Genomic DNA, 23,427 nt, shown 5'->3' on the forward strand with positions numbered 1-23,427 from the left:
GACTTTTCATTCAGAGTATTTGGAGTTTACAAGGATAGATGAATTGATCGCTTCTTGAAGGATATGGGAACACCTAAAATAAAATGCAGCAATTTGATCGAGTCAATCCGTGGTCGATATGTCCATGTGGTGTGGTTGTGTTCATGGTGTGTGTGCTCTGGGTTCCTCGGCAAGACTTCGTCCGTGTCGTCCCCTCCCTGACACATTTCACTGCAAGCTGGGCCGTGCTGTTGTGGAGCCTCAGGGGTCTCTCTGACCTTGCCGCGCCTAAAACGGCAGGTCTTGGCGGTCGCAAAACTTCAAGACCCTTGGTCAACACAAACGTGTCTCTTCGGAACTTTGGAGAACTTGCGCAACCACACAACATCCGCTGTGTCAACAAAATTGTGACAGGCTTTTCGCGCGTGCGATAATGCCATTATGAAGCTCTCGGCAATCTCCCTTGGCCTTTTGGCCCTCCTAACGCCGCTGACAGCAGCGTGGACGAAAGAAGGCAAGTCGAGATTGTTTTCCAATCAACCCCCTTTTTCAGAAGTTAGCAATCTGTTTCCGTACTAACAGACCATTTTTGTTTGGGTAGACCACGAGATCTTCCGCGTCCGCGACGAACTCATTGCCCACGAGGGACCCGATGTCACCTTCTACGAGTTCCTCGGCATCAGCCGGTCCGCGAATCATGAGGACATCAACAAGGCGTACAAAAAAAGAGCCCGGATGCTCCATCCGGACAAGGTTAGACAGCAGTTGATGGCCGAGCGCACCAAAGCCCAGAAAGAGAAGAACAAGCAGAACAAGGGCAAGCCGGCCGGTCGCGTGAAGCAGCCCACCGCTGCCGAGCTCAAGACGGCCGTTAAGCGCGCCTCGGAGCGCCAGGCCCGCCTGTCCATCGTTGCTGACGTCCTGCGCGGACCGGGTCGCGACCGCTACGACCATTTCCTCTCCAACGGCTTCCCCACGTGGAAGGGCACCGAGTACTACTACGACCGCTACCGCCCCGGCCTGGGCACAGCCATGTTCGGCGTCTTCCTCTTCGCCGGCGGCGCCGCCCACTACCTGGCGCTTTACATGAGCTGGAAGCGCCAACGCGAGTTCGTCGAGCGGTACATCAAGTTCGCGCGCCACGCCGCCTGGGGTGAGAACCTCGGCATCAACGTCCCCGGCATCGACGCCCAGCCCGCGGCCGCCCCTCCCCCGCCTCCGCCGCAGCAGCAAATGTACGAGGACGAACAGGGACGGGCCATGCCCATGAACCGCAAGATGCGCCGGATGCAGGAGCGCGACGCTAAGAAGGACGGCCAGGGTGGCGCGCGCAAGACGCGCCGCGGCCGTCCCTCGCCCGCCGCGTCGGGATCGGCCACCCCTCAGCCGGAACCCCAGGGCAGCGGGCCTACCGGATCCAAGAAGCGCGTCGTTGCCGAGAATGGCAAGGTCCTGGTTGTCGACTCCCTCGGTGACGTCTATCTAGAGCAGGAGGATGAGGATGGCAAGGTGGCCGAGTACCTCCTTGATGTAAGTTGCGCCCCTAGGCCCACAAACGTTCGCGAAACCCCAGAACTAACATCATGACTAGCCCAACGAGCTTTCCCAACCCACCTTCAAGGACACCGCCGTCGTGCGGCTCCCCATCTGGGCCTTCCAGCTGACGCTGGGACGGTTCATCTCGAAGCGCACCAACGACGAGGAATACGATGACGAGCTCGAGGTGGAAGAGATGGACAACGACGACGAGGATTCCGAGCCCGGAAAGGCCACTCCCAGCAGCGGTTCCGCCGACGACTTTGAGCTGATCGAAAAGTCCGTGGACGAGCTCGGCCAGGCCAAGACCAGCGGCACCCAGAAGCAGGGAGGCAAGGCTAGCAAGCGGAAGAACAAGAAGAGGTGATCCGCCCTGGGGGTTGTGTACAGCGAGAAGTGTGGGTTGTGCCTTGGATTATGGGTGTGACTGGCTTGCTCGGTGTTTGTATATGATATGATGGCAGACAACAAAAGGATCACATAGATTATGGACCATGTCAAGTTGGCGTATTTGACCATCTCTTGTGCCGAACATTAAGTAGGGCACCAAGGTCACATTTTCAAGTTGCAATTCGGGTATATATCTGCCCGGTCTTGTCCACATAATTCCCATTCCGACCAAAGAAACACCAAATCCCAACGCCCCGCTCCCGTCTCAGCACCATCTTGGCCCCAATACTATCAAATCCCAGCGGCATGGCTCAACACCCTCGCTGCTAGCTGGCTAAGCATCTTCGCGCGGTCCGTCTGCGGCAGTTCCTATCGCACCCATCAGCACAACCGCACGCCCTCTCACTCGTCAATAAGCATCAAAGAAGGCTCACCTGAAACACGGCGTACACGCTCTTCCCCTTCGCATCCCTCACCGCGCCCAGCCGATTCCCCGCCACGGCACCAGCCACAAGCCCGGGCACATTCGCAACGATAAACCCCAGCGCGGCGCCGCTCAGCCCACCCATGGTACCCCAGAACGTGCCCGTCCCCCCGGCCGCGGCCCCGCCCTCCTGGCCCGCCATGCCCTCCTCCCGCAGCATCTCCTCAAACACGTCCGCAAACTGCGCGTCCTCCGCCCGCGCCCGCTCCTCCTGCCCCTGCTGCCCCCGCCCCTGCCCGCCCGTAAAGAAATCCCACGCCCACGAAAACGGAATCCCACCCTCCCCACCACCAACCCCCTCCTCCTCCTCCCCAAAATCAAATCCCCCCGGCATCCCACCACCACCACCACCACCACCACCACCACCCGCCCTCCCCGGCTGCCCAGCAGCACCGGTGCTAGAGCCCGGCCGGGCCCCGGTATACAGTTTCCGCTGGGCGTCGTACTCGCGGCGGCGGCTGGTGTCGGACAGCGTGTAGTAGGCGTCGTTGACGAGCTGGAACTGGGCGGTGCGGGCGGCGCGGTCGGGGTGGTTGGTGGGGATGCGGTCGGGGTGGGTTTTTAGGGCGGCGCTGGGAGGGGGGAAGGGAGAGGGTGTTAGTTTTGGGTTTGGGGTTGGAGGTTTGGGGTTGGGGGGCTGGGTTGGGTTGAGGTTGGGGGTGCTTAGGGGGGAGGGGGGTTGTGGTGTGATCTGGGGTGGGAGAGGTACCGTTTGTAGGCATCGCGGATTTGGGAGGCGGAGGCGGTTTCGGGGATCTCGAGGATCGAGTCTTTTTTTTCTTTGGTTAGGGGTGTGCATGGAAGATGTGACTTGTCGGGTTGATGGGCTGAGCTTACAGTAATTGGGCGGGCGGCCAGCTTTGGAAGCCATCACGACGTTTGTAAGTGGCGGGGTTACTGTTGGTAGTTGTTACGGTAATAGAGATAGTTGGGACGCAGTAGATACTCGGTATATTTCTCGAGATAAGCTTCTTAACTTGGGTTATTGATGCCCAGGTCACGTTCGACACTTTTGTCCGTTGTTCGTCAAGGTGTCGTGGCAGGTGGGATGGAGGGACAATCCGACGTCATTTGTGGCGGTGGAATGTGGCTTGTTGCCGTGTTTCCTCACCCAAGTTCCCCAGCACTCCTTGTCGCAGACCCACTTCCTGCAAGCCAGGGTGGCCCACTCGCCCCTCCATCTCTTGGTGTCTCGGTCGATCTGCGCTGGCAGACTGCCCGTGGAGACGTCCTGCAAGCTTCAACTCAATTCAGGGGTCCTGTTCCTCTGGATATGCACCTTTTTTCTCCCGATACGCAAGGGTATTTTCGATGGCTTGGTGGCTGGATTCAATCATTCCTCCAGGCGTTTATCGTGTCACCACTTCATTGGGGTGATTCGATGGGTTTGCCGCTTTGGGCCTGTTTCAGGGCGCCTCCATGCCCTCCGACCGACCGCAGTGGACCTCCAACTAACGGCGGCGGCCTAGTGGCAGTCGCTCACTTGATATGTGTCACTGCTGCCCAATGCCCAATCGTCACACTACCCCCCGTTAACCTCAGATGGAAGGCACGCTCCCTACTTCGTACCCACGCGGGCTTTGAAGCCTGACAATTGTGAGTCCACCCAAACTGGTACTGAGGCGTGCCATTCTTCCCATGTTGGGTTGGTGCCTGCTTGTGTGTCAACTTGGCGTGGAAGTCCCCCCCCTCCATTCAACAAAATTAGCCTGGCCCGGCCGCCCCTCCTCATTTCCAACCACGCCCGCCACGGTCTCTTAAATATCGAACCTCCTTCGTTTCGGATTCATCTTTACATCTATCAACTGCTTTGGACGCATCCTCGCCTTGTCATCGCATGCTCTCGATCCCACCGCTATCCCTCGCCCTCGCCTCCCTCTTTGCTTCCAATTTCCGTCTTTGAGGGCTTAATTTGGCTTCCTTTGCCCCGCCATTGTCCACCTTTCGCAACTCACCCCCCACCATCTCCCGAGCTACCACCTCGATCCACCCTCCTTTTTCCTCGTGCCTTCCCGATACCGTCTTTGTCACTGAGCCCTCTCTGCAAAGTGACGGCGTTCTGCAGTACATAGCATAGTCAATAAAACGAAGTTGCTTGCAGCCCGCTGCATCTCCGACAGAAGCTCCAGAGCACATCGTCGGTTCATCTCCGCTGACCGCAACCACATCATCTACTTGCATCCCCGACTATACGGGGTACGATAGAAACAACTGAATTATATCGTGCCATCTGAAAGAGTCGAGCCGGAAACCAAGCTCCAGTAAGTGCCGTCCCACGGGTTTGACGCGAGTACTTTGCCGGGAAGCAGGAAGTTAACGGCACGCTGCAGGCCCATATTACCCGCAAGATGGCAACCGTATACACGCATATGCAGCCGCAGGACGAGCTGGTGGCACTCTTTTCTCGCAACCTCACACTAGACCACTTGTCTCAACCAGCACCCACACCAGAAGCCGCCCCTGCCCCCGTTGAAGCGCCCAAGGAAGAGCACAAGATCGTCTACATCTCACAACATTACAACCACTCGGCCCACCTCACCGCAAAACAAAATGACCAACCAGTACGCCCAGCCTCCGAGCCGCCCCAGAGTGAGCATGCCGTCGTAGAGCAAGTCCTTAGGGAGCACAACGTAAACACCTCGGGCCTCTCGTCCGCCCAGCTCCAGCTCTTCAGGACTGTCGACACGCCGCAGCAGCTCCGCTTGATCGAGCTCTGGCGTGCCTGCCCACCCACCAACAGCACCGACAACCCGACCCTGACTTGGAGCATGACAAGCGTCGACCAAGAAGAAGCTCTCGCCCGCCTGCGCTTCGAGCAGCAGCAACAAGATCTGATCGACCAACAACTGCAGCAAGAGTTCGGCATGATGCAGGACGAGCACGAGCCCGAGCCGGAGACGGTCATGTCGCTCGACGGCACGCCCCTGACGCCCATCCAAGCAGGCGACGGCCGGTGGATCGCCACCTCGGACCGGGCGTCGTACCACTACATGGAGCCCTACATGGCGTCGGGATACGAGGAGATGGCCCGCCGTGAGTACGAAGAGTCCATGAGCAGGGCGTATACTGAGTCTGTGGCCCCGCCATCAAAGGAGACCAATTCGCTCGCGGCTGCTGCCCTCGCCAGCGCTGGGGGTACCCCGACTTTTAACCCCTCGCACGCCGACCCCGTGTACAAGATGACGAACGTGGGCAACAGTGTGAGCTGGGGGAGCGAGGCCGCCATGGCGGATCAGTATGGGCGGCTCATGGCCATGAGGGACGATGAGGACATGCTTTGATGGATTATGCGTTGGGCAAAGGGGCGACCCTGGCCTTTGTTCGAAACGCAAATGAAGAGACGGATGTGTGGGGGGCATTTTACCCCAATTGATCGGATAGATATCACAACTTTTCCTCCTTGTCTAATCAACAACCTGCGACAGAAATTGGCGTACCGAATACCATAGGATCTGAACCACTCTCCCTCCCGCGGCTCAAAATAGTAGCTATGGCGTCAAACAAATGTGATGCAGCCTATAGAACTCCCTCTCTCCTCAAGACTACACGCAGAATGCTGTCACCAGCACTCCTCACCACAGCCGACGTTCTTTGGGTCGGATCACCTTAGCTGCAGAAAATGAATGATCCCAAGCCGACCATCACACTCCTCGATTAGAGGAGCCTAAGCTTCGAGTTAACACGCGCCATGTTGCCTACCGCCAGTCCGTTGACATCCGGAGGTCAAGACGGCCGGCCAACATGCCTTGCTATGCCCGACATGGTGTGTACACCGCCAGCGTCGTATGGGTTCGGCCCAGGTTTGAATCGGGAGTAGTACATACGACAACAACGGCGCTTGCAAGCCAGCAAGCTACCTAGGTCTACAACTCAGACGCTCTGTGCTGATATTGTTATCACTCCAACCATTTCACACGCCCGGGGCCTTTGCCACCATTATTCCAGCGAGATCCGAGTAGGAAAACGATACGAATTAGTGCGAGGAAAAGGGCAAGTCATTCTGTCATCGCCAGCGAACGCGAAGGGTTCCTACAGGGAGCGAGCCATCCTCCCAACTCCCAACCGGTTGGCGGTTGCCCGCGACAGCCCGTCGCACACCGCTCGCTAGCGGAGCACGGCGGCTGGGATGTAAATACGGCGGCCTCCTCCACCCCCGGCGCGGCGCGACGCGGCGCCGGCTCCCGCAGCCTCCTGGCGGTCTCGTCTTGTCTAGGCTAGTCTAGTCTGGCGGGAGGGGGGGCTGCTTTGCTCGTGCCCCGTCGGTCGGGGGGTGCGGGTGTGTGGCAGCGGGGATGATAGTAGGGAAGTGGTGGGTTGCCTGGTTGCCAGCGGGAGAGGGGATGGTGATGGCGTGGACGGTGAGGGCGCTCCTCGGCGAGGCACGGGGCGGCGAGGGTGTATCCCGCGTCTCTGGCGTGGGTGGGTGGGGGGGGCCGCGGGGAAGGCGACGGGAGAGGGGAGATGTTGACAAATTCGGTGGGCTGGGTACCGGTGGAGGGGAGAGTGGTCGCGAATGGGGGGGAGGGGGGGGGGGTAAGCTGGCTAGAACGGGTTCTTGAGGCTGAGAGACACCAAGATGCCGAGTTGTTAGGGATGGTGGAAGCGGAAGCAAAAAGAAGGGGAGGGGGGGTACACGAAGGGCTTGGAGCCTCTGTGAATGCTGTCATCAGCACCGTTGGGCATGTTAGCAGCCGCAAAAGTCCTTCCCAAGTGAATCGTTACTGTCGAGGGAAAGGAAAGTTTGATGAACTTCGTGATGTCGTAGTGATCGAGTGAATGAATGTAAGCAGAAAAAAGGATGTGGGATGGGAGGCTTTTATAGGTGAGGAGACTTGAGGCAGCATTTCAGAGTCATTCTCCCAGTCGTCAAATGTGTTAAAGGACTAAAAGCTAGCAATTGCAGTGGCCTGTGTGCCTTCACGGCTGTTTGTGGTTCTTGCTATTGTCGGGTATTGCGTATACTGGGCACCGTTTAAACACCCCTTAGGCGTTGCATAACATCATTTTCGGTGATGTACGGCACAAAGATAATGAGGTAAATTCTAATGGAAAACTAAAAACTGTAGAGTGATCATGTACCCGTTCACGGACCGCATCTGACGATAACTTCTCCAGCTCAGCGTCCCAGACGCTGCAACGACACATGCCCAGCCCCCTACGAAGTAGTTCCATCCCGGCATCAAGCCTAGCTCGGCCAGTCTCAAGTTGCTCCCACGAGCGCACGCTGCGGACCACCCGCCCTCGTCCCCAATAGCAATCGAAGCCCACCAACCTAATGCGGGGTGCTTTGGCCGACTCCATTGCATTGTGCGTCACCATCGGCCGTAGCCGGCATATCGGAGCCTCCCAATGTATTCTCGGATGTCAGAAGTGCGGTCTCAGTCACAGGTTCCTCGACATTGGCCTCCCGACGACCGGGTCGTTCGATTTCCGTTGACGACCCGCTGTCCCAACCGTCAGCAACTCGACGCCGAGAGACATGGTCCCTAGCCACCCTGCCTCTCGTGGCTCTCGAGTTGAAGTGGCGGGCGAATACCCTGCGCAGGCCCACTTCCACCGTGTCAAGGCTGCTGGTGTTGCTCTCGAGATCGGAATCAGAATCGAGACCAACACTGACGCTCGCATCCGAGTTATACCGCAGCCTCTCAGCGAGATGGATGCGCCCGCTGGAAGTAACCGAAACCGGAATCTGCGCTCGACCGTTGCGTCGCGGACGGGTTCTGGGAAACGGTCCGGGCGTCGGAGAGCGAGGTCTGTCGTCGCGCATGACAAAGATATCGCGGCCGCGTGGTTCCGGCGAGAACTCCCTATATCCCCGAGCTGGAGATGGCGCGCAGCGTTCGCGGTGAAGGCCATAATCAGCATCTGAGCGTAGCTCCTGGCGCAATGCCGAATCGGTGCGGCGCGGCTCGCGCATTCTCTCTACAGGCGGAGAGTGACGGCCGTCCCCATTTGTGATGTTATAGAATCTGGCGATGTGGCAGCTATCCAGCACAAGTCCCTGTGTCCTGTGTGTTTCTTGCGTGGGCTGAACTCTAGTTCGCCAGGGGTTGGAGATACTACCCCATACGATGTCGCGCGTCTATTGATATCTAGTTAGCAACGGTTTGGCCACTTGGCTCCCAGGCTCTTGGAACGAGTCGGACGTACACGCTGGCAGTTCAAACAGTAGTTGTCGCCCTCCGCCACACGAATACGGCCCGAGCACTGGACAAAAAGGTGCTGTCCCGGGCAGGGGACAAAACCACGGTGGTTGTAGTTTTGATTGGGATACATGGCTGCGGAGGGCCTCGCGTTGTCCTGCTTCGATATCCGTTGTCAGAGGTCGCACATGCGTGAATGGCTATTGCCGAGGGAGATGAGGTCAGGTAAGGAGCCTCGCTGCGGTGCTGGTTTTAGAAACGTAACTTGGAATGAGGAAGGGCTCGTTTTATGAACCAACAACATGGTTCCCCCCGCCCCCAAAGTGAAACCTGAACAGCACAGGGCCGCGCAAGCCGCCACACGGGCGTCATGACCGTTGCTCATGGAAAGCCAAACAAAGATGAGGAAAGGGTGGTGTTGGTCAGCTACATTGTCAATAATTCGACTTCGCCATGGGAACGAAATCATCCCGACTGCCGATGGTTGGTTGGCAAATGGGGGATGTCAGTTGGCAACAGGCTTTTCTTTGTTTCCTAGAGATGTGGTCAGCCCGGTTTGGCAAGCTGGCCTCACAATTGATAATCCCATGATACGAGAAGCCTGGTGATCTATCCAAGAGTTGAGAAGTGCCATGGCAAGATGTTCGACTCCAGGATCCGAGAGTGTCGTGTCAAGAATGCAACAACGCATGTGACGAGAGTGCCGTCTAACATGAGGAATAACCCCGATTCATTGCTATAAAGATCACGTTGAGAACGAGTAGTTCTAAACCCCGCGATGCCACGTTGGTGAATCAATCGAATTTCCATATCGTCATGGTTTTGTGCAGCAGTTTCAGTGTTCACTAGTTATAGCGTCGAGTAAAATAATTGCGTGGATACTCTCCACATCATTGAACAAACGGTCGACTTCAACGGTGTTGTAGTCCTTGGAATACAGAGAAAATATTATTTAAAATACCATATAGCTATGGCCCTCATTGGCGTCGAGCTGGGAATAGCCTCACCCAAAAAGGGGCTAATCCAAACAATGAAAAAGGGGCCCAATGGGTGTGGGTTGGTTTGGCTCGGCAACTGCATGGATGGTTGTCTTATCAGCTTATCGGCACATCAACCCTCTCCCACCTAAGCTGTGGCGTTTCTCAAGGCTGAGAACAAGGCGGGGCAAGCGCCACAGCCCCAGCCTCAGCTGTCTTGCAAGGGAAGCAACGCGCAGCTCCAGGCTGCCTGATGGGAGCTCATGCAGCAACAGCTCGCCGACCCCAGACCAACTCCAACCCCAACCATCCCCCGCTACCAAACCACCCACCACCAAGTCCGCACCGGTGCCCTTTTTGAATTCGCAAAAACCCCAGCACCCTCCTACAACCCGACTTTAGTACATCTACCTTCACAATGGTATGTTTCGCATCCTTTTCTGCTGCTGCCCGCCCGACGATCTGCATCCAAACCGAACATCGAAAGCTAACCTCACAAACCCCAAGACGTCGATAGGCACAGGTTACGACCTCGCCAACTCCATCTTCTCCCCCGATGGCCGCAACTTCCAAGTCGAATACGCCGTGAAGGCGGTCGAGAACGGCGGAACTTCGATCGGCATCCGGTGCAAGGACGGCGTCGTACTGGCCGTCGAGAAGCTCGTCACATCCAAGCTGCTCAAACCCAACGCCAACAAGCGCATCGCGACCGTTGATAGGCATCTGGGAGTGGTAAGCTAGCCGTTTTGCAACCCCTACCCCTCCACCCACCTCCAACCCCGCCAACTCCCAACCCCGCCTTCCCACGCACACAACACACCCGCTAACCGTGGTCGCGCGACGCAGGTATACTCGGGCATGATCCCCGACGGCCGGCACTTCATCGAGCGGGCGCGGGACGAGGCGCGGGCCTGGCGCGACACGTTCAAGACGCCGATCGCGACGGCGGACCTGGCGTCGCGCATGGGCGGCTACATGCAGGCGTACACGCTGTACCAGTCGGTGCGGCCCTTCGGCATCACCGCCATCGTGGGCGGCTTCGACAGCGCCGCCGAGACCCCCGTCGACGGCGAGGTCGGCACCGGCCCCGGCTGCGGCGCCGGCGGCAAGGTCGCCGGCAAGACCCACGGCGGGCCCTTCCTCTACATGATCGAGCCCTCGGGTCTCTACTGGGGCTACTACGGCGCCGCCACCGGCAAGGGCCGCCAGGCTGCCAAGGCCGAGCTGGAGAAGCTCGACCTGGGGGGACCCGGCGGGCCCGCCCTCACCATGGAGGAGGCCGTCAAGGAGGCGGCGCGCATCCTGTACGTCGCGCACGACGACGACAAGGAGTTCGAGCTGGAGATGACGTGGATCAGCGGGGCTGACGGGCCGACCAAGGGGGCGCATCGCGAGGTGCCCAAGGCGTTGCGGGAGGAGGCGGAACGGTTGGCAAAGCAGGCGCAGGAGGAGAAGATGGAGGAGTAGTGGAGGCGGCGTTGGAATGGGCGGCGTTATTGTACCATACGCACCGGAGCGACGGCTGCGGACTTTGCGGGTGGGAAGATAGACTAATCTTCATCTGCACTGGGGGCGCGGGGTCCCGGACACGAACTCGATCACGACATTCATGGCTGTTTCCCCGTTTTTTTTTACTGTCCAGGGACATGTTTAAGCAGTGCCAACGACTGCGCTGTCCTGAGCGACGTTCTGTAGACACGAAACGTGATACACTGACGGGGTATTGAACTGCCTCTATCTACAACCTAACACACACACACACACACACACACACCTACTTCTCCTCCCGCTCCCCCGCAGCTGTAGCGGCAGTGCTCGCATGGCTCTGGCACCAGTTCAGCCAATCCGAAAAGAACGACGCCTGGATCTTGACCTCGCCATTGAACCACTTGCGCTGCGTCTTCGCATACAGCGCAAACACCTGCTCCTCCCTCTCCGCGTCGCAGCATGTGATGGACGCCACCGCCAGGCAGGCCGTCGACGCCGCCCTGGCAAACGCATGCGAGACATCCTTGGCCGCCTCCTCGTGCAGCTCCTCCATCAGCGAGGCCATGGCCGCCAGATCCAGCCCGGCGATCTCGGCGACCTGGCTGCCGCCGCGCGCCTTCTTGAGGCTCTTGGAGAAGGTCTGGATGATGTCGCAGGACTTGTTACCGAGCGCCTTGGTCGTGGTCGTGCGGATGAGGTGGAGCAGCGGCAGGAGGACGCGGAAGACGTGCGGGGAGCCGGCGCCGCCGGCCGCGGCCTCCTTCTTGACGTAGATGGCGAGGAGGTCGAGGATTCGGTGCTTGAAGTTGACGACCGTGTCCTTGGCGTCCTTCTTCTCCTTCTTCTTGTTGCCCGTCTTGGCCCGCTGCTTGAAGATCTCGGCGAGCTTCTCGTCCACCACCATCATCTCCGAGTCCGTCATGTCCGATTCGTGGTCCGTGTCCGCGTCCTCGTCCTGGTCGAGCCGGTGGCTGCCGAGGACCTCCGCGAGCGCGTTGTCAAGCGCGTCGAGCGCTTCTTGGTCTTTGTCCGCGGCGCTTGTGTCTTCGTTCCCCTCCTCATCGCCTGAGCCCTCGGCATCGCTGTCGTCAGGGCCTTCGGAGCCGGCATCCTCGAGGTTGACGATCTCGACGTCAGAATCGAGTTCCTCCTCGTCGCTCTCGTCGCCAGCAGCTTCGGCATCCATCATGTCTTCGTCCTCGGTGCTAAACAGGGCCTGTTGCCCCTTAGCACTCTCTTCAGCAGCCAATGGGTCAATCAGAAGTCTGAGCGCGTCCTCCGACATGTAGCCAGTGAATGCCTCGAAAACCTGCTGCGAGACCTGCCGCATGAGTGACGATGGCCGGGCAACCATGGCGAGAAGAATCTCGACAAGATATTCGGAGATCCCTTCGCCAGACTCCTGGTCATAGCTCTCGAGCTTGTCATAACACTCCGAAAGCTCGTCAAAGAGATCTATCACGTCGGGATCCTGGTTGTAAAACTGAAGAATGCCTACAGCATGCAACAAAGCCAACGCTTGCCGAGGTGCTCGCGAGCGATCGGTGCACTTCGCAGGATCAAGAAGGTCCTTCAGCCTTTCGTAAGCGTCAGGAAGGATCGAGCCGGTGATTTCGTCCTCTGAGTCGATGTCGGCTTCGATAGACAGGATGGCACCACAGAGGTGCCCGAAATCCTCTGGTCTCCGAACCAACTTTGCAAAGGCCGAGGTCGACCTCGTCCGTAGCGTTTCCTTAATTCCAACTGGCACTGACGTGTTTGAGTAGGCCAAGTCGGTCAGGGCGTTGATCGCTAAGCCGGGCACTGACTTGCCCGAAGTATCGGCTTCGGGGTCCTCGGAGGGCACGCTCGCGAGCCTGAATAGATAGGCCCCAAGAGCTTGGTAGTACTTTGACTCGTCAAGACCACTCTTGGACGGATCCTTCAGCTGCAGGATCTTAAGGACCTGTTTGACTGTGGAGGGCGTTGTTTGTTGCAGAAGCTTGTCAATCGTCTTGGTGTTTGTGCGCTGCTCAAAGTTATACGCCCCCTGCTTCCCAAGAAGCTCTTTGAGTACGGTAGGGAGGAGGTGTGGTGCTTTCTCGACGACAACCTCAATGCCTTTCAGAGCCTTGACAGCTGCGCGGTGGAGGTATCGGTCTTCCTTGGCAGCCTGGTTCATGATAGACACCATTAGATTCTTGCTGAAGAGGGTGGACACCATGAAAGGAGAGTCGGTGGCCCCCTCGAGCATCTTCTGGAAGATCATAAAGCCTGAAAACTTCTGGCTGTCTGAGGCACTCTTGGAGAAAAAGCCCTCTGTAGATCCGTTAGCAATGTCGTTAGGCTGGGGGTATCGCAAACTTACCATCTACAACGCGGTTCCAAAACTGCTTGAATTGCTCGGTGGCATCACTCTTGGACTGGACACCCAGCTTGACAAAGTGAGCAAGGATCAAGTCCCAGACAAAGTGAAGCTGGGCCGTCCAGTTGCCTTGCTTCGGCTTCTTGCTGCCATTTTCCTCGGTTGATGTTTCTCTTCCGCTATCTTTCAAAGCCGCAGGTAGAGCAGCTAAAGACGTAGCTTCCAAGGGGTGACGCCATGGCTGTTTCGGAACCTTCATCTCAGGGAAGCGGTCCATCGCAGCGATCCAGATGCCCACACCCTCGGGGGACTTGGCGAATCCGGCCTCGGAAAGTTTCTCAAGGGTGGCTTCAGCAAGATTCTGGTTCATTTGCGATATTGCTTGCACGATGACGTATCCGCATTGCGATTTCAACCAGCTTTTCTTCGACGACAGCTTCGACAGAAGGTCCAGAACCGGGAGCCACTTGGTTTTGTCCGAGATGATACCAGAGCGAACGAAGCATTCGATTCCAAACAGTTGCCCAAAGTAGTGGTCTCTCTCTTCCTGGCCTGAACCGGTTCCTCCCGCCTGCGTCTTCTCTAGCAGAATGCTCAGCACCCTGTCGAACGGCAGACCCGGGTATTTTGAGCTCGCCAGGTCCTTGTCCCCGAATAATTGGCCCAAAATCTCGGTCAGAACTAGGCTGAAGCCGAGCCTCGAAGCATTCCTGCCACTGGCAAGACCGCGAAACAGACGCTTTTCAAGATGGCGCAGGAGGACCGGTTCGGGAACACATTCTTCGCCAAGTAGGCCGGATATGATAGCATCCGCGGCCTCGATTCGATCGCTGACGTCTTCATTTCCTAGTTTATTGTACAGCTCCAGCTCTCTCTTGCGCTCGTCGACGGTAGGATGTTCGGTGAACGGGGACTTGTCGAGCGCCTTCGAGGGCTTGGACTTGGCTGAGCCATTGGTGGTTGTGGCATCTTTCTTCGACCGTTTTTGGGATGGTAGGTTGTCATTATTGGCTTCCTTGGCCACGCGCTTCCGTTTGTTAGCCATGTTTTTTGAGATGTCGTAACGGATTGGAAAGTGCTGAGAGCCTGGAGACAGTGGACTCGACTCCTCCTGCCAGCGCCCGTGAACTCCAACCCCCCCGAAGTTTTTAGCGGGGCCCATTTCTTGCCCTCGTTGACCGCTTCCGTCCGATAACGACAAACGGGGGCGGGGCCGGGCCTGGTTTCTTGGCGCTGCAAGGTACCCCCGATTGCTGCAAATCTCAACAGGGCAGAACCTCGCTGCTTGCATCAATATCAGGGAGCTTAGCTGGCCACAGAATGCTTCCAGAAGCGGTCACGAAGAGAACGACAACTGCTCGGATCCTTGCGCGGACAAATTCAACCCTTTGAAGCCTCCTCGCACCATCCATCTTCGAGGCATTATCCCAATGAAAACAAGAGGCGGAATGGGTAACGTCCCGGACCTCGAATGACAACCGTACCGTGCGCAACATTTCCTTTCCATTTGACTGACATTCAAGACTCAACTCCATAACGGCGTTCACCTCACGTGTTTTTATTCCAATGTCTAGAGTAGTCAAAAAAGCACCGAACCGACGTTCTCGACAATATTTTATTCAACACCGATGACAACATGGTTTTCGAGTGGATATGAGAGGTCTGTTGTCTCTCGTCTCCAACCTGGAAAAAATTACTCGCTCCAAACCCACCGGTGGTGGAAACAGCGGGTTCTCCCAGGACAGGCACAGTTGGAGATGATAACCGGAACTCATTTCCGAGTTTACCGCCGGAATTGATGGGTAACAGTGGTATCAGGGTCTTTTGTTCCGGTGGCGCCCAGGGATAGTTAGTTATGACTTGTCACACTTGAGACTCGGGAAATCCAAGACAAAAACCATCCCTTGTTTCCTCCCTCGCAATGATCACCCCTAAACTTGAGAACTCCAGCAACCGGCGAACCCCGTATCTGTTCACTCACCATCGATCTTCTTTTCCGTTGAGCTTCGTTCTCAACAACCAAGGGTTCCAACACACAGACCAACAGTCTCCCAGACAACAAACACTTTGCTCTCCACTCCGCTAACCAAATCTCACGAGACCCCTTGCTCTCACCAACCTCACCGCCTTCTCCAGGCACAGTGATATTTTTCTGACCTCTTCCGTCTTACTCTCTCGCCGGGGGTCACCCAAAAACACACAAGCCGACTGGAGACGGCGATGGACCCCCGGACGCCGTACCTTGCAGCAGCCCGAAAAAACGTGCAGTCATTTCGATTACGCTAGCGCAATGCATCCAAGGTTCAAGGGCTCCATTTCGAGCTTCTGGAATCCGAGGTTCGCTCGAATTCGGGAGTGTCCGAATAACTATGACGCTGGGGTCCTTGAGGAACGGAGGGTTATGAGTGAGACTTGCTTGTAGATTAGCCAGTGACCGAGACAAATGGGCTTTGGACACTGTGACCGCCAAAGTTAACACGTTGAGAAGTTCTTGTCTTTTTTTTGTTTCTTCTTTTCTAAAGTTCTCTCAAGGCAAAAGGGAGAACAAGTGTTTCTCTTTTGACAAGAGGACTTGCTATCTTTTTTTCTTTCTTTTCTTTTCTTTTTGTTAAAAAGAAGACAGGAGTGCGAGTGACTTAGTTGACAAGTGCATGTTTGTTTCGCGAGCTAACAATTTACAATTAGGTACCTTTGGAAACGCAACCCAAAATGGCAACCAATTTCTTCCTTGCAAACCAACCAATCGAGACATGAAGTGTCTGGAGTTATTCGTATCAACTCAAGTCGCAGACATCACCGCACCAGGAAGCTGAGATGCTGGAACTCGGGGGTGTTCGGCGAGTCGGTTCGGCTCACCTCACCGACTGTCCCAAACACCTCCATGTAAACAAGTTTCTGATATGGCCCGTGAGAAGGATTGCTGTGCCAGGCGGAGGACTTCGTATCCCCCGCAACTGCGCCATTTCCATCATCAGATTGTGTGTAAGAATTCCGGGCGAGCACCATGCTGGTCGGAGCCCCGACATGCCCCGGTCGGTCGGCAAGGCTGTGAAGGGGTCCACAACTTCAAGCTCTCAGCCATCCCGCCCCCGGGCCCTGCCGGTTGGTGACGAGCTTCAATCAAGCGCCGGAGAGATCTGGGAAGAGCTCTGATCCCAAAGACAAACCCTGGTGCTCATCACGAAAGTGAGACTCTGCCGTTCGAGCCCCACGTTATATGAAGCCTCAAGTGTGACGAATAAACACCAGCCGCGCGGTTCGCCTGCCGAGGTGAGTCGGGAACACCCCGGAGCGGGCAGCCCTGGTTGTTTCATCAGGTGACACCGCGTCCTGCCCGCTCTGCTACCCCCGCCGCACGGTCGTCGCGGGAGCTTCAGGTTGTTGACTCAGGCCAGAAACTCGCGTCCCGTTTGTTTACTTTGGCCTTTACCCCGCGTCTGCACGACACATCGGATGTCAGGTGTGTCGATGCATCCTGCATGCATCCTCTTGCGTTCCCGGGTGCGCAGATTCATTGCCTTGCCGCGCCCGTGCGTTGTTCTCTCTGACAGACTCCGCAGCAAAACGTTCTGCGCCTTCTCATGCAGCTTCTCAAACAGGCCCTTGCAATGGCTCAAGCAAACCAGAAGCCGTCGGTGGGCTCATCTGGGGACCAGGCCAATCCGCTTTCGGCTGCGGAGGAATGGAGACCCATTGTCTGGATGCGCGTGGTGTGGCTGATGTGAGCTGGGAGATGTAACCCGAAGCGTGCAAAGCGTGGACGCCTGACAGCTGAACTCGGTTGCATTGGCGCCCCGGCACCGGCGCCGAGAGCTCGATTGCGAACCGCAATTGGGCGACGATCCGATGTTTGCTGCCGCTCTGGTTGGGTCATGCGGGTCATTGGGTGGTGGTGCGCTTTCTGTGCAGCGCTGATCAACCGCGACGACCAGTTCGGTGAGGGGAAAGTAAACAAACTCCATCAACGCCGACTGAATGCTTTATATTCTCAACGCTTTCATTCTTTTCGTCGATATTTATTCGATGAGATCTCGATCTCGAGATTTGCGATCCGCGGAGGTGAGGGAGCGGAACGGGCGAATCAGATTGGTCGGGGTGAACGAGCGGGGGCTCGGATGAGCTCTCGGCGATCTTGTTCAGCCTTGGAAAATCGCGCCGGCGAAGGCAGGGGTGTTCGCTCTCGCCCTGCCGGGCAGGATGACGTCTTGCCCGATCGGGACAGGAAGAAGGCTGATGGAGTCGACAACCCCTCGCCAGGCAACGGTGATGCTATTTCCAGCCTTGCAACCGATCCAACCGAGCCGCCGAGATCGTTGTGATAGTTGTCGGTTGGTCTTGAAACTGGATAGGGCTGGGCGAATTGTTGCCGAGCTCTCGAGCTCCATGTGCGAGCAAATTCCCCGATGTCTCGATGTCTCATGGCGGAGGCAAGCTTTGACGCCAGGCCCGGGTTGCGTTCCAGCCCTCCCCCATTTTGCCGGACGGAAACAATCTCAACGTTGCATGTGGTTCGCTCAACACGCAGAGAAAGCCGGCCCCATTGCTTGGTTCTCGCACATGCCAATGTCGTCTGGGGAACCAATCCGGCCAATCAATCCCTCGAGAAGCGGTTCGAAGGGACTCTGAACCTGAAGCCCTCGGGGCCCGCACGAGGGTGGGACAGACAGGGGCCCTGGTCGATCCGTTGCTGGGGCTCGACTTGCGCGCAGCTTGGCCAACCTTCTCTGACGCAATTCTCTCGCGAATCTTGGTTGCCAGTGTCGAAGTATCGTGGGAGGGTCGTTCCCGAGTGGGGAGTTTCCATTCTTGGAGAGGGCATTTTTATCAGAATGCTGAAAGAAAAATGGCTGGGTCCCTGGCTCCTGGCCAGCGTGGGAATGGAGATTGAGGGAAATGCGACAAGGGAGTTTTCGTGCCAGTGCCCACGCTATCTTTGAAAGGAAAACTGCAACCATTTCCAGTTCACGGCCCAGTATAACTTGGGGGCTTATCTCTAAATCTTGTCACTTTGTTCATCTTTAAGGCCTTGTTTTTCTCCCATTCTCCTTTCTTTGCTTCCATGAGACTTTCGTCTGCACCTAGGTAGTTTGCCGCTTCCGACTGAGACACGTTGGAAAAATAGATTCTAGAGCGGAAACATCCGGTCTTTGAACTGTTGGTGTTAAGTCGTTTTCTCGGCTAGAACCTAGCAGGGCTGCGAGGCAATTGCCAATTCGAGATGCTGAGTGGCGGCTCGCCGAGTGCCACAGCCAACTCGATTTCAGTTTGAGAGAAAAAGCGCTAAAACCACAGCGCTTGCATGTCCGCAAGATCCCTGACCTTCACGGCCTTGCTCAGTCACTTGACCGAAACAACACCACAGCAAGTCTTCGTCTGAGTTGCCAATGCACTACGGTGGTTGCCGGGCAGGCGTGGAAACAGTCCCTGGCTCCAATTCACACGATTTTCGCCATCACTCGATGCCGAGCCATCCTGAAACCGGCACTCCGGGCAGACGTCGATGCGGCAAGGAGCGGCTGGTCGAAAGGAGGCCCAAACGTCCGATATCCCTCGTCCCAGTGTTTCTGCTGTGTCGCCCATAATGCGACCTCCCCGCACAGAATGGCCTGAGAGAGCGGTCGTTTGAAGCTTGATTTGGGACGATGATCTGGAATACCTCAGGTGGAGCCGAGATGCCAGGGCAGGTGCCAGGAATTGTCGACGACACAGGCTCATGTGCCAGCTTGAATGCCGATGCTTCGTCGAGACTACCTAGTACATGATTTTGCTTTGTCTTGCTCGGCCGTTTCTGTCTCTTGTTTTGCATCGGCATTTTGGCCGGTTGCTCCGTCACCCCATCCCCGTGAGACCGAAGAGCAGCGAATCCTTCAATTGGCGTCGACTGACATTCGGTCCCCGAGACCACTGCTGTGCCTGACAGCGAGCAGACTCCCCAGACAGGGCCGCTCGCAGCTGCGGCCACGAGGCACCAAGAGCGGCACATGAGGCCCAACAGCGCAGCCCTCCCGTTCCCCCCGACCGAAATCCGGATGTACCAGTGCTGTGGGTGCCTGTGTTAGATGGTACATGGATTTGCTGTGCCTTGTGAGGGTGGATGATGTTACTCCAATTTACACTGCACAGCGGCCATGTCACTCCCAAGCGCCGTGCCGTAGGAGCTCCCCTGCAGAGAAGGAGCTCCCCCGCCCCACAACCTGAAGCTCCCCGAGCTCTCCACGAACAGGGGACCCGCTGTTGAAGGTTCCCTGGCGCCAGGTTCGCAGTAACCGCAACAACCATGCTACCCGGCGAATCGCCCCTGACAACCTGTGTGAGAAAATCAACTGCTTGAGGGGGCTTCCCTGTCGACGCTGTGCACCACGCCGGGAAGGGAAAAATCCTTCTTTAACTGCCACCCTCCCGGTGATCGTGAGTACCGGTATTCCAACAGACAGCCCGACAAGCAGCAACTTGGATTCGGTAAGCAGTGAAGGTGGGCGAGTGCCGTGTTCTCGGCACGGATATCAGAGCTGGAGCGGAGCGCAAACCGACGGCAGATCCAAGTTGCATGAAGAGCTGCCGGTTTTTTGGTTCAGCGACCCAGCACCCACCCACCCACCTCACCCTGCATTCAGGAACGGGAACTTTCCATCTCATCCCAAGTCCGTCCCAAGTGGTCTTGCACCGCAATTGGCAGGAAAGCGGCAGGCGATCCAGAAACGAGCACCACTACACCACCACCACCACCACCACCACACAGCCTCTGCTTCTTTATTCTGATCTCTTTCTTCTGCCATTCGAGGAATTTGTGCAGCAAACACCTTGCTTCGTCGAGACCCCGGCCCTCCGCATTTCAACCCCTACCAACCTGGAAACCTCCCGGCCTGTTCATTTAAGCGGGACCCCCGCTATAATTCACACGCTTCCACCCTCCCTGGTTCTGCCAACCCGAATTCGCAGACCGCCCGCGTTGCACCGGACGACGAGAGAAAACTGAAGTTCGGGTCCAACAGCCTCGCAGCTTTTGCACCCGAACACTTCTCAACAGGTGCAACCGAGGTGGTCGTCGCCGATTGAAGTCGACCGATTCCCTAGGACTCAAGCCGGGTCTCTCTGCGTTCATTCTGGACTTCCCGCCCAAGTCGACGACCGTTTTCTCCCTTCGGCACATCTCGTCAACCAACCTCGGGCAAGACGGCTTTATCACAGCATCACCCAGTTGACAATTCCTCCCGACAGTGACGCCATCGGCATACGTGCATGAATCAACGTCGGCTGTCATGGAAACGTCATCACCGCTGGCTGCTATGCGGCCGGCGCCCCCTTCCAGCTTCGGTCAACCCAACCTCTTCGCTCCTCACCTAGTGCCCAGTCCGCTCGGCAGAAACCAGTTCACATTTCAGCTCCCAAAGCCTGAATACTTCAGCAGCAAATCTCTTCGAAATTCCTCTCCGGGGGCCTCGCTAGCGGCCGACTTGTCGCAGAACTTCAAGCTCAACGATGCTAGGTGAGTGTCCTGTTCCTCCCCAACCCGACTCGCACTGTATAGAGATCTTGTGACTTACAACAAACGCAATTGGATAGCAGCCCGATGTTCCCTACCCCACGCCGCGCTTTGTTCACGACAGCCGCCATGATGGATGCACTCGACGGTCGTGGTAAGCTCGGGAACATGTCGTGGATACATACGGTCAAGAATTGTGGGACTGATGAGTTACGATCTTAGGTTACGTGACCACGCCACCCCTTCCGACTTCGTCCCCCGGCTGTGTCGACATGATGGATATGTCGCCGTTGCCGCACAAGGTTCCCTTCGTGGCCCACGTTGAGCTTCCTTCCCCGACCCCTGGCTCCGATGAGATTATGGCGGAAACACCCGTCCCGCGTTCCGCCTCCCTACAGCCTTCGAAGTCTCTCGCCGGCGAGTAAGTTGAGATTATACATTCCTGCCAATGGCTTTGGGCCCACACTTGCTCACACATACTGTAGGCGGAGGAGAATTGGTCTCAGGCGGCCATCTCTCACCCGTGCCAAAGGCCTTAGTGCTATTGGCACGATGGGCCGGTCACAGGGCGAGAACCAGCCCCCACCATTCCGGTTTGGGGCCGGAGGGGATGGCCAGCTTGGTTCTTCTCCCTCCTCGTCCCTGTCGTTGAGCGAATGCTTCGAGGACTCACCCCCGCAGGCGCGACGCCCGAAGAGCGCCAACAGCCCGTGTGCTCCCATGGCCGTCACCCGCCCCAGGGCGCACTTCAACAGTCTCAATGGTTCGAGCGGCGTGCGCAACGGATCCCCCATCACCAGCCAAGGGCGGAGAACGGCGAATCCTTTCCTGCGTCCGCGGAAACAGTATCGGCGCTCTTTGAGCATGTTTGAAAACGCTGGGGATGTTGTGGGGCCAAAGAAAGAGGGACCGGCGTTTGCCTGCACGGCACTGCAGTCGGTCATGGACCTCGAGGAACAAAACGAACCCGTCCTGCCGCACTTCTTCCCAGAGGACGAGTGCGATAACATCCCGCGCATCACACGTGAAACGATGCTGGAGGTGCTGGATGGGAAGTACAGCGACAACTTTGAGCACAAGATGATTGTCGACTGCCGGTTCGAGTACGAGTACGAAGGAGGCCACATTGATGGCGCCATCAACTACAACGATAAAGAGCTGCTGGCGAGTCAGTTGGTCGACAACCCGATGCAGGGCCGGACGCTGCTCATCTTTCACTGCGAGTACTCGGCACACCGGGCTCCGATCATGGCCCGCCATATCCGCGCCCGGGACCGGAATGAGAACGCGGCCCACTACCCCAAGCTCTTTTACCCCGAAATCTACATCTTGGATGGCGGGTACAGCGGGTTTTTCGCTGACCATCGCGAGCGCTGCTACCCTCAAGCCTACGTCGAGATGAACGCCGTTGAGCATGTTAACACCTGCGAGCGGGAGATGAACCGCCTGCGCCAGAACCGCAGGGGCCTGGGTCGCGCGCAAACCTACGCCTTTGGGCAGCAGGACCCAGGGCTGCAGGATTCGCCGACCGCACCAGCGCGCGTCAACTCTCGCGATCGTGATATTTCGAGTGTGCTCGCAGCATCCCCCAGCCTTTGCCCCGAACGCGGGCCTGCGAGGCGGATGGTGTCCTATTAACACCTCCACCCATCGCCCTCGAAATTAGTGGCTCGATGTATCGACGTGAATCGGCCACACCCCAGCAACCGGCGGTTTCCACTTGCCGACTGCATACTGTGAATACAGCTTCTACCCATCGGAGACTAATTTTCCTTTGTGTCCTTTCGACTTCTTCAGCACCATGCTTTTACCTCGTCCTTACGAGGACTTGAGACCGGCCTGCCACCGCCAGGACTGATGATCCAAGAATCGCGGGCAGGCCAGAGCATACATGTTTTCGGCATTAGACCTTGTTGGCATAGCGTGGCGTTATCCGGACTCGGGGCCTTGGATCCGGTATCCTTTGGCTCGGCGGCCCGGCTTTTTCATCATACGGCATTGTCATCTCGTTGGCATCCTTCACCATTGCATCGCGTCTTCTTCGAGTATGCGGCAGATGTCTTCACTAGTTATGGGCGGCCGAGATGGACTCGGCCGACCCATGTCATGCCATTTACCAGTCCCACCGCGGCACGGAACTGGCTAGTATTTCTTAATTACCCCCGCGATCACGCTGATGGCAGCTCCTGGACCCAATTCATAACCGCCGCGAGGTTCAGCTTGGGAGCTGCCGACGATCGCATCCACCTGCCCAGACGAGGCATTTCCTGAGCATATCAATGTACGAACACTTCACCAAATAACGTCCCCTGGCTCAGTCCGACATACACCGAGCATTACACACATTTCCTTTGTCAATTTCACGCGAAACGTTGATCCCCGGGAAACCGACACGAGGTGGACCAGAATGGGCAGTCCACGACTGCGTTTGCAGTGGTTTGCATGGTTTTTTACCTGGGGATGAAGAGACGAGGCAAGGGGAAACTGGACCGCCAGCTGTGCCTGGAGGAACGGCATAGAAGACATTTTGTGGCGAATGGGGGATACTTGGGTTCGGTGGTTACGCTTTTCCGCCTGAGAATATGAGGCTGGGAAAGAGATGG

At 57.1% G+C, this 23,427-nt stretch overlaps 9 protein-coding genes across 9 annotated transcripts; 5 read left to right on the plus strand and 4 right to left on the minus strand.

Annotated features, from left to right (window-relative positions):
* Positions 1 to 311: 311 nt before the first annotated feature.
* B0H64DRAFT_381781 (uncharacterized protein) lies at positions 312 to 2,098 on the plus strand. The gene is made up of 3 exons (XM_062802823.1): positions 312 to 493; positions 581 to 1,509; positions 1,571 to 2,098. The coding sequence occupies exons 1-3, from the start codon at positions 421 to 423 to the stop codon at positions 1,880 to 1,882; spliced, it is 1,314 nt and encodes a 437-aa protein (XP_062664269.1). The 5' UTR covers positions 312 to 420; the 3' UTR covers positions 1,883 to 2,098.
* Positions 2,020 to 3,469, minus strand: B0H64DRAFT_352450 (uncharacterized protein). Its single transcript, XM_062801494.1, has 4 exons — positions 3,227 to 3,469; positions 3,099 to 3,159; positions 2,340 to 2,961; positions 2,020 to 2,274 (listed from the first exon to the last, which is right to left on the minus strand). Exons 1-4 carry the CDS (start codon positions 3,258 to 3,260, stop codon positions 2,197 to 2,199), a joined length of 795 nt encoding a protein of 264 aa, XP_062664270.1. The 5' UTR covers positions 3,261 to 3,469; the 3' UTR covers positions 2,020 to 2,196.
* Positions 3,191 to 4,324, plus strand: B0H64DRAFT_22551 (uncharacterized protein). Its single transcript, XM_062799640.1, has one exon. The coding sequence runs from the start codon at positions 3,378 to 3,380 to the stop codon at positions 3,978 to 3,980; it is 603 nt and encodes a 200-aa protein (XP_062664271.1). The 5' UTR covers positions 3,191 to 3,377; the 3' UTR covers positions 3,981 to 4,324.
* B0H64DRAFT_22552 (uncharacterized protein) lies at positions 4,325 to 6,027 on the plus strand. The gene is made up of 2 exons (XM_062799641.1): positions 4,325 to 4,650; positions 4,720 to 6,027. The coding sequence occupies exon 2, from the start codon at positions 4,738 to 4,740 to the stop codon at positions 5,668 to 5,670; it is 933 nt and encodes a 310-aa protein (XP_062664272.1). The 5' UTR covers positions 4,325 to 4,650; positions 4,720 to 4,737; the 3' UTR covers positions 5,671 to 6,027.
* A 1,394-nt stretch (positions 6,028 to 7,421) lies between these two features.
* Positions 7,422 to 8,916, minus strand: B0H64DRAFT_381787 (uncharacterized protein). The gene is made up of 3 exons (XM_062802824.1): positions 8,798 to 8,916; positions 8,540 to 8,689; positions 7,422 to 8,471 (listed from the first exon to the last, which is right to left on the minus strand). Exons 1-3 carry the CDS (start codon positions 8,834 to 8,836, stop codon positions 7,662 to 7,664), a joined length of 999 nt encoding a protein of 332 aa, XP_062664273.1. The 5' UTR covers positions 8,837 to 8,916; the 3' UTR covers positions 7,422 to 7,661.
* A 779-nt stretch (positions 8,917 to 9,695) lies between these two features.
* Positions 9,696 to 11,339, plus strand: B0H64DRAFT_381791 (nucleophile aminohydrolase). The gene is made up of 3 exons (XM_062802825.1): positions 9,696 to 9,930; positions 10,017 to 10,241; positions 10,356 to 11,339. Exons 1-3 carry the CDS (start codon positions 9,928 to 9,930, stop codon positions 10,974 to 10,976), a joined length of 849 nt encoding a protein of 282 aa, XP_062664274.1. The 5' UTR covers positions 9,696 to 9,927; the 3' UTR covers positions 10,977 to 11,339.
* B0H64DRAFT_428749 (DNA polymerase phi-domain-containing protein) lies at positions 11,207 to 14,471 on the minus strand. The gene is made up of 2 exons (XM_062805862.1): positions 13,345 to 14,471; positions 11,207 to 13,295 (listed from the first exon to the last, which is right to left on the minus strand). Exons 1-2 carry the CDS (start codon positions 14,384 to 14,386, stop codon positions 11,284 to 11,286), a joined length of 3,054 nt encoding a protein of 1,017 aa, XP_062664275.1. The 5' UTR covers positions 14,387 to 14,471; the 3' UTR covers positions 11,207 to 11,283.
* Positions 14,472 to 19,170: 4,699 nt separating this feature from the next.
* Positions 19,171 to 19,620, minus strand: B0H64DRAFT_414567 (uncharacterized protein; the record flags this gene model as incomplete). The annotated part of the gene is made up of 2 exons (XM_062805041.1): positions 19,171 to 19,422; positions 19,456 to 19,620. The coding sequence occupies 2 exons, from the start codon at positions 19,618 to 19,620 to the stop codon at positions 19,171 to 19,173; spliced, it is 417 nt and encodes a 138-aa protein (XP_062664276.1).
* A 1,333-nt stretch (positions 19,621 to 20,953) lies between these two features.
* B0H64DRAFT_414568 (Rhodanese-like domain-containing protein) lies at positions 20,954 to 22,462 on the plus strand (the record flags this gene model as incomplete). The annotated part of the gene is made up of 3 exons (XM_062805042.1): positions 20,954 to 20,978; positions 21,047 to 21,245; positions 21,310 to 22,462. 3 exons carry the CDS (start codon positions 20,954 to 20,956, stop codon positions 22,460 to 22,462), a joined length of 1,377 nt encoding a protein of 458 aa, XP_062664277.1.
* Positions 22,463 to 23,427: the final 965 nt, after the last annotated feature.

Source organism: Chaetomium fimeti (assembly GCF_033439085.1).
Source record: "Chaetomium fimeti strain CBS 168.71 chromosome Unknown B0H64scaffold_1, whole genome shotgun sequence".
NCBI lineage: Eukaryota > Fungi > Ascomycota > Sordariomycetes > Sordariales > Chaetomiaceae > Chaetomium > Chaetomium fimeti.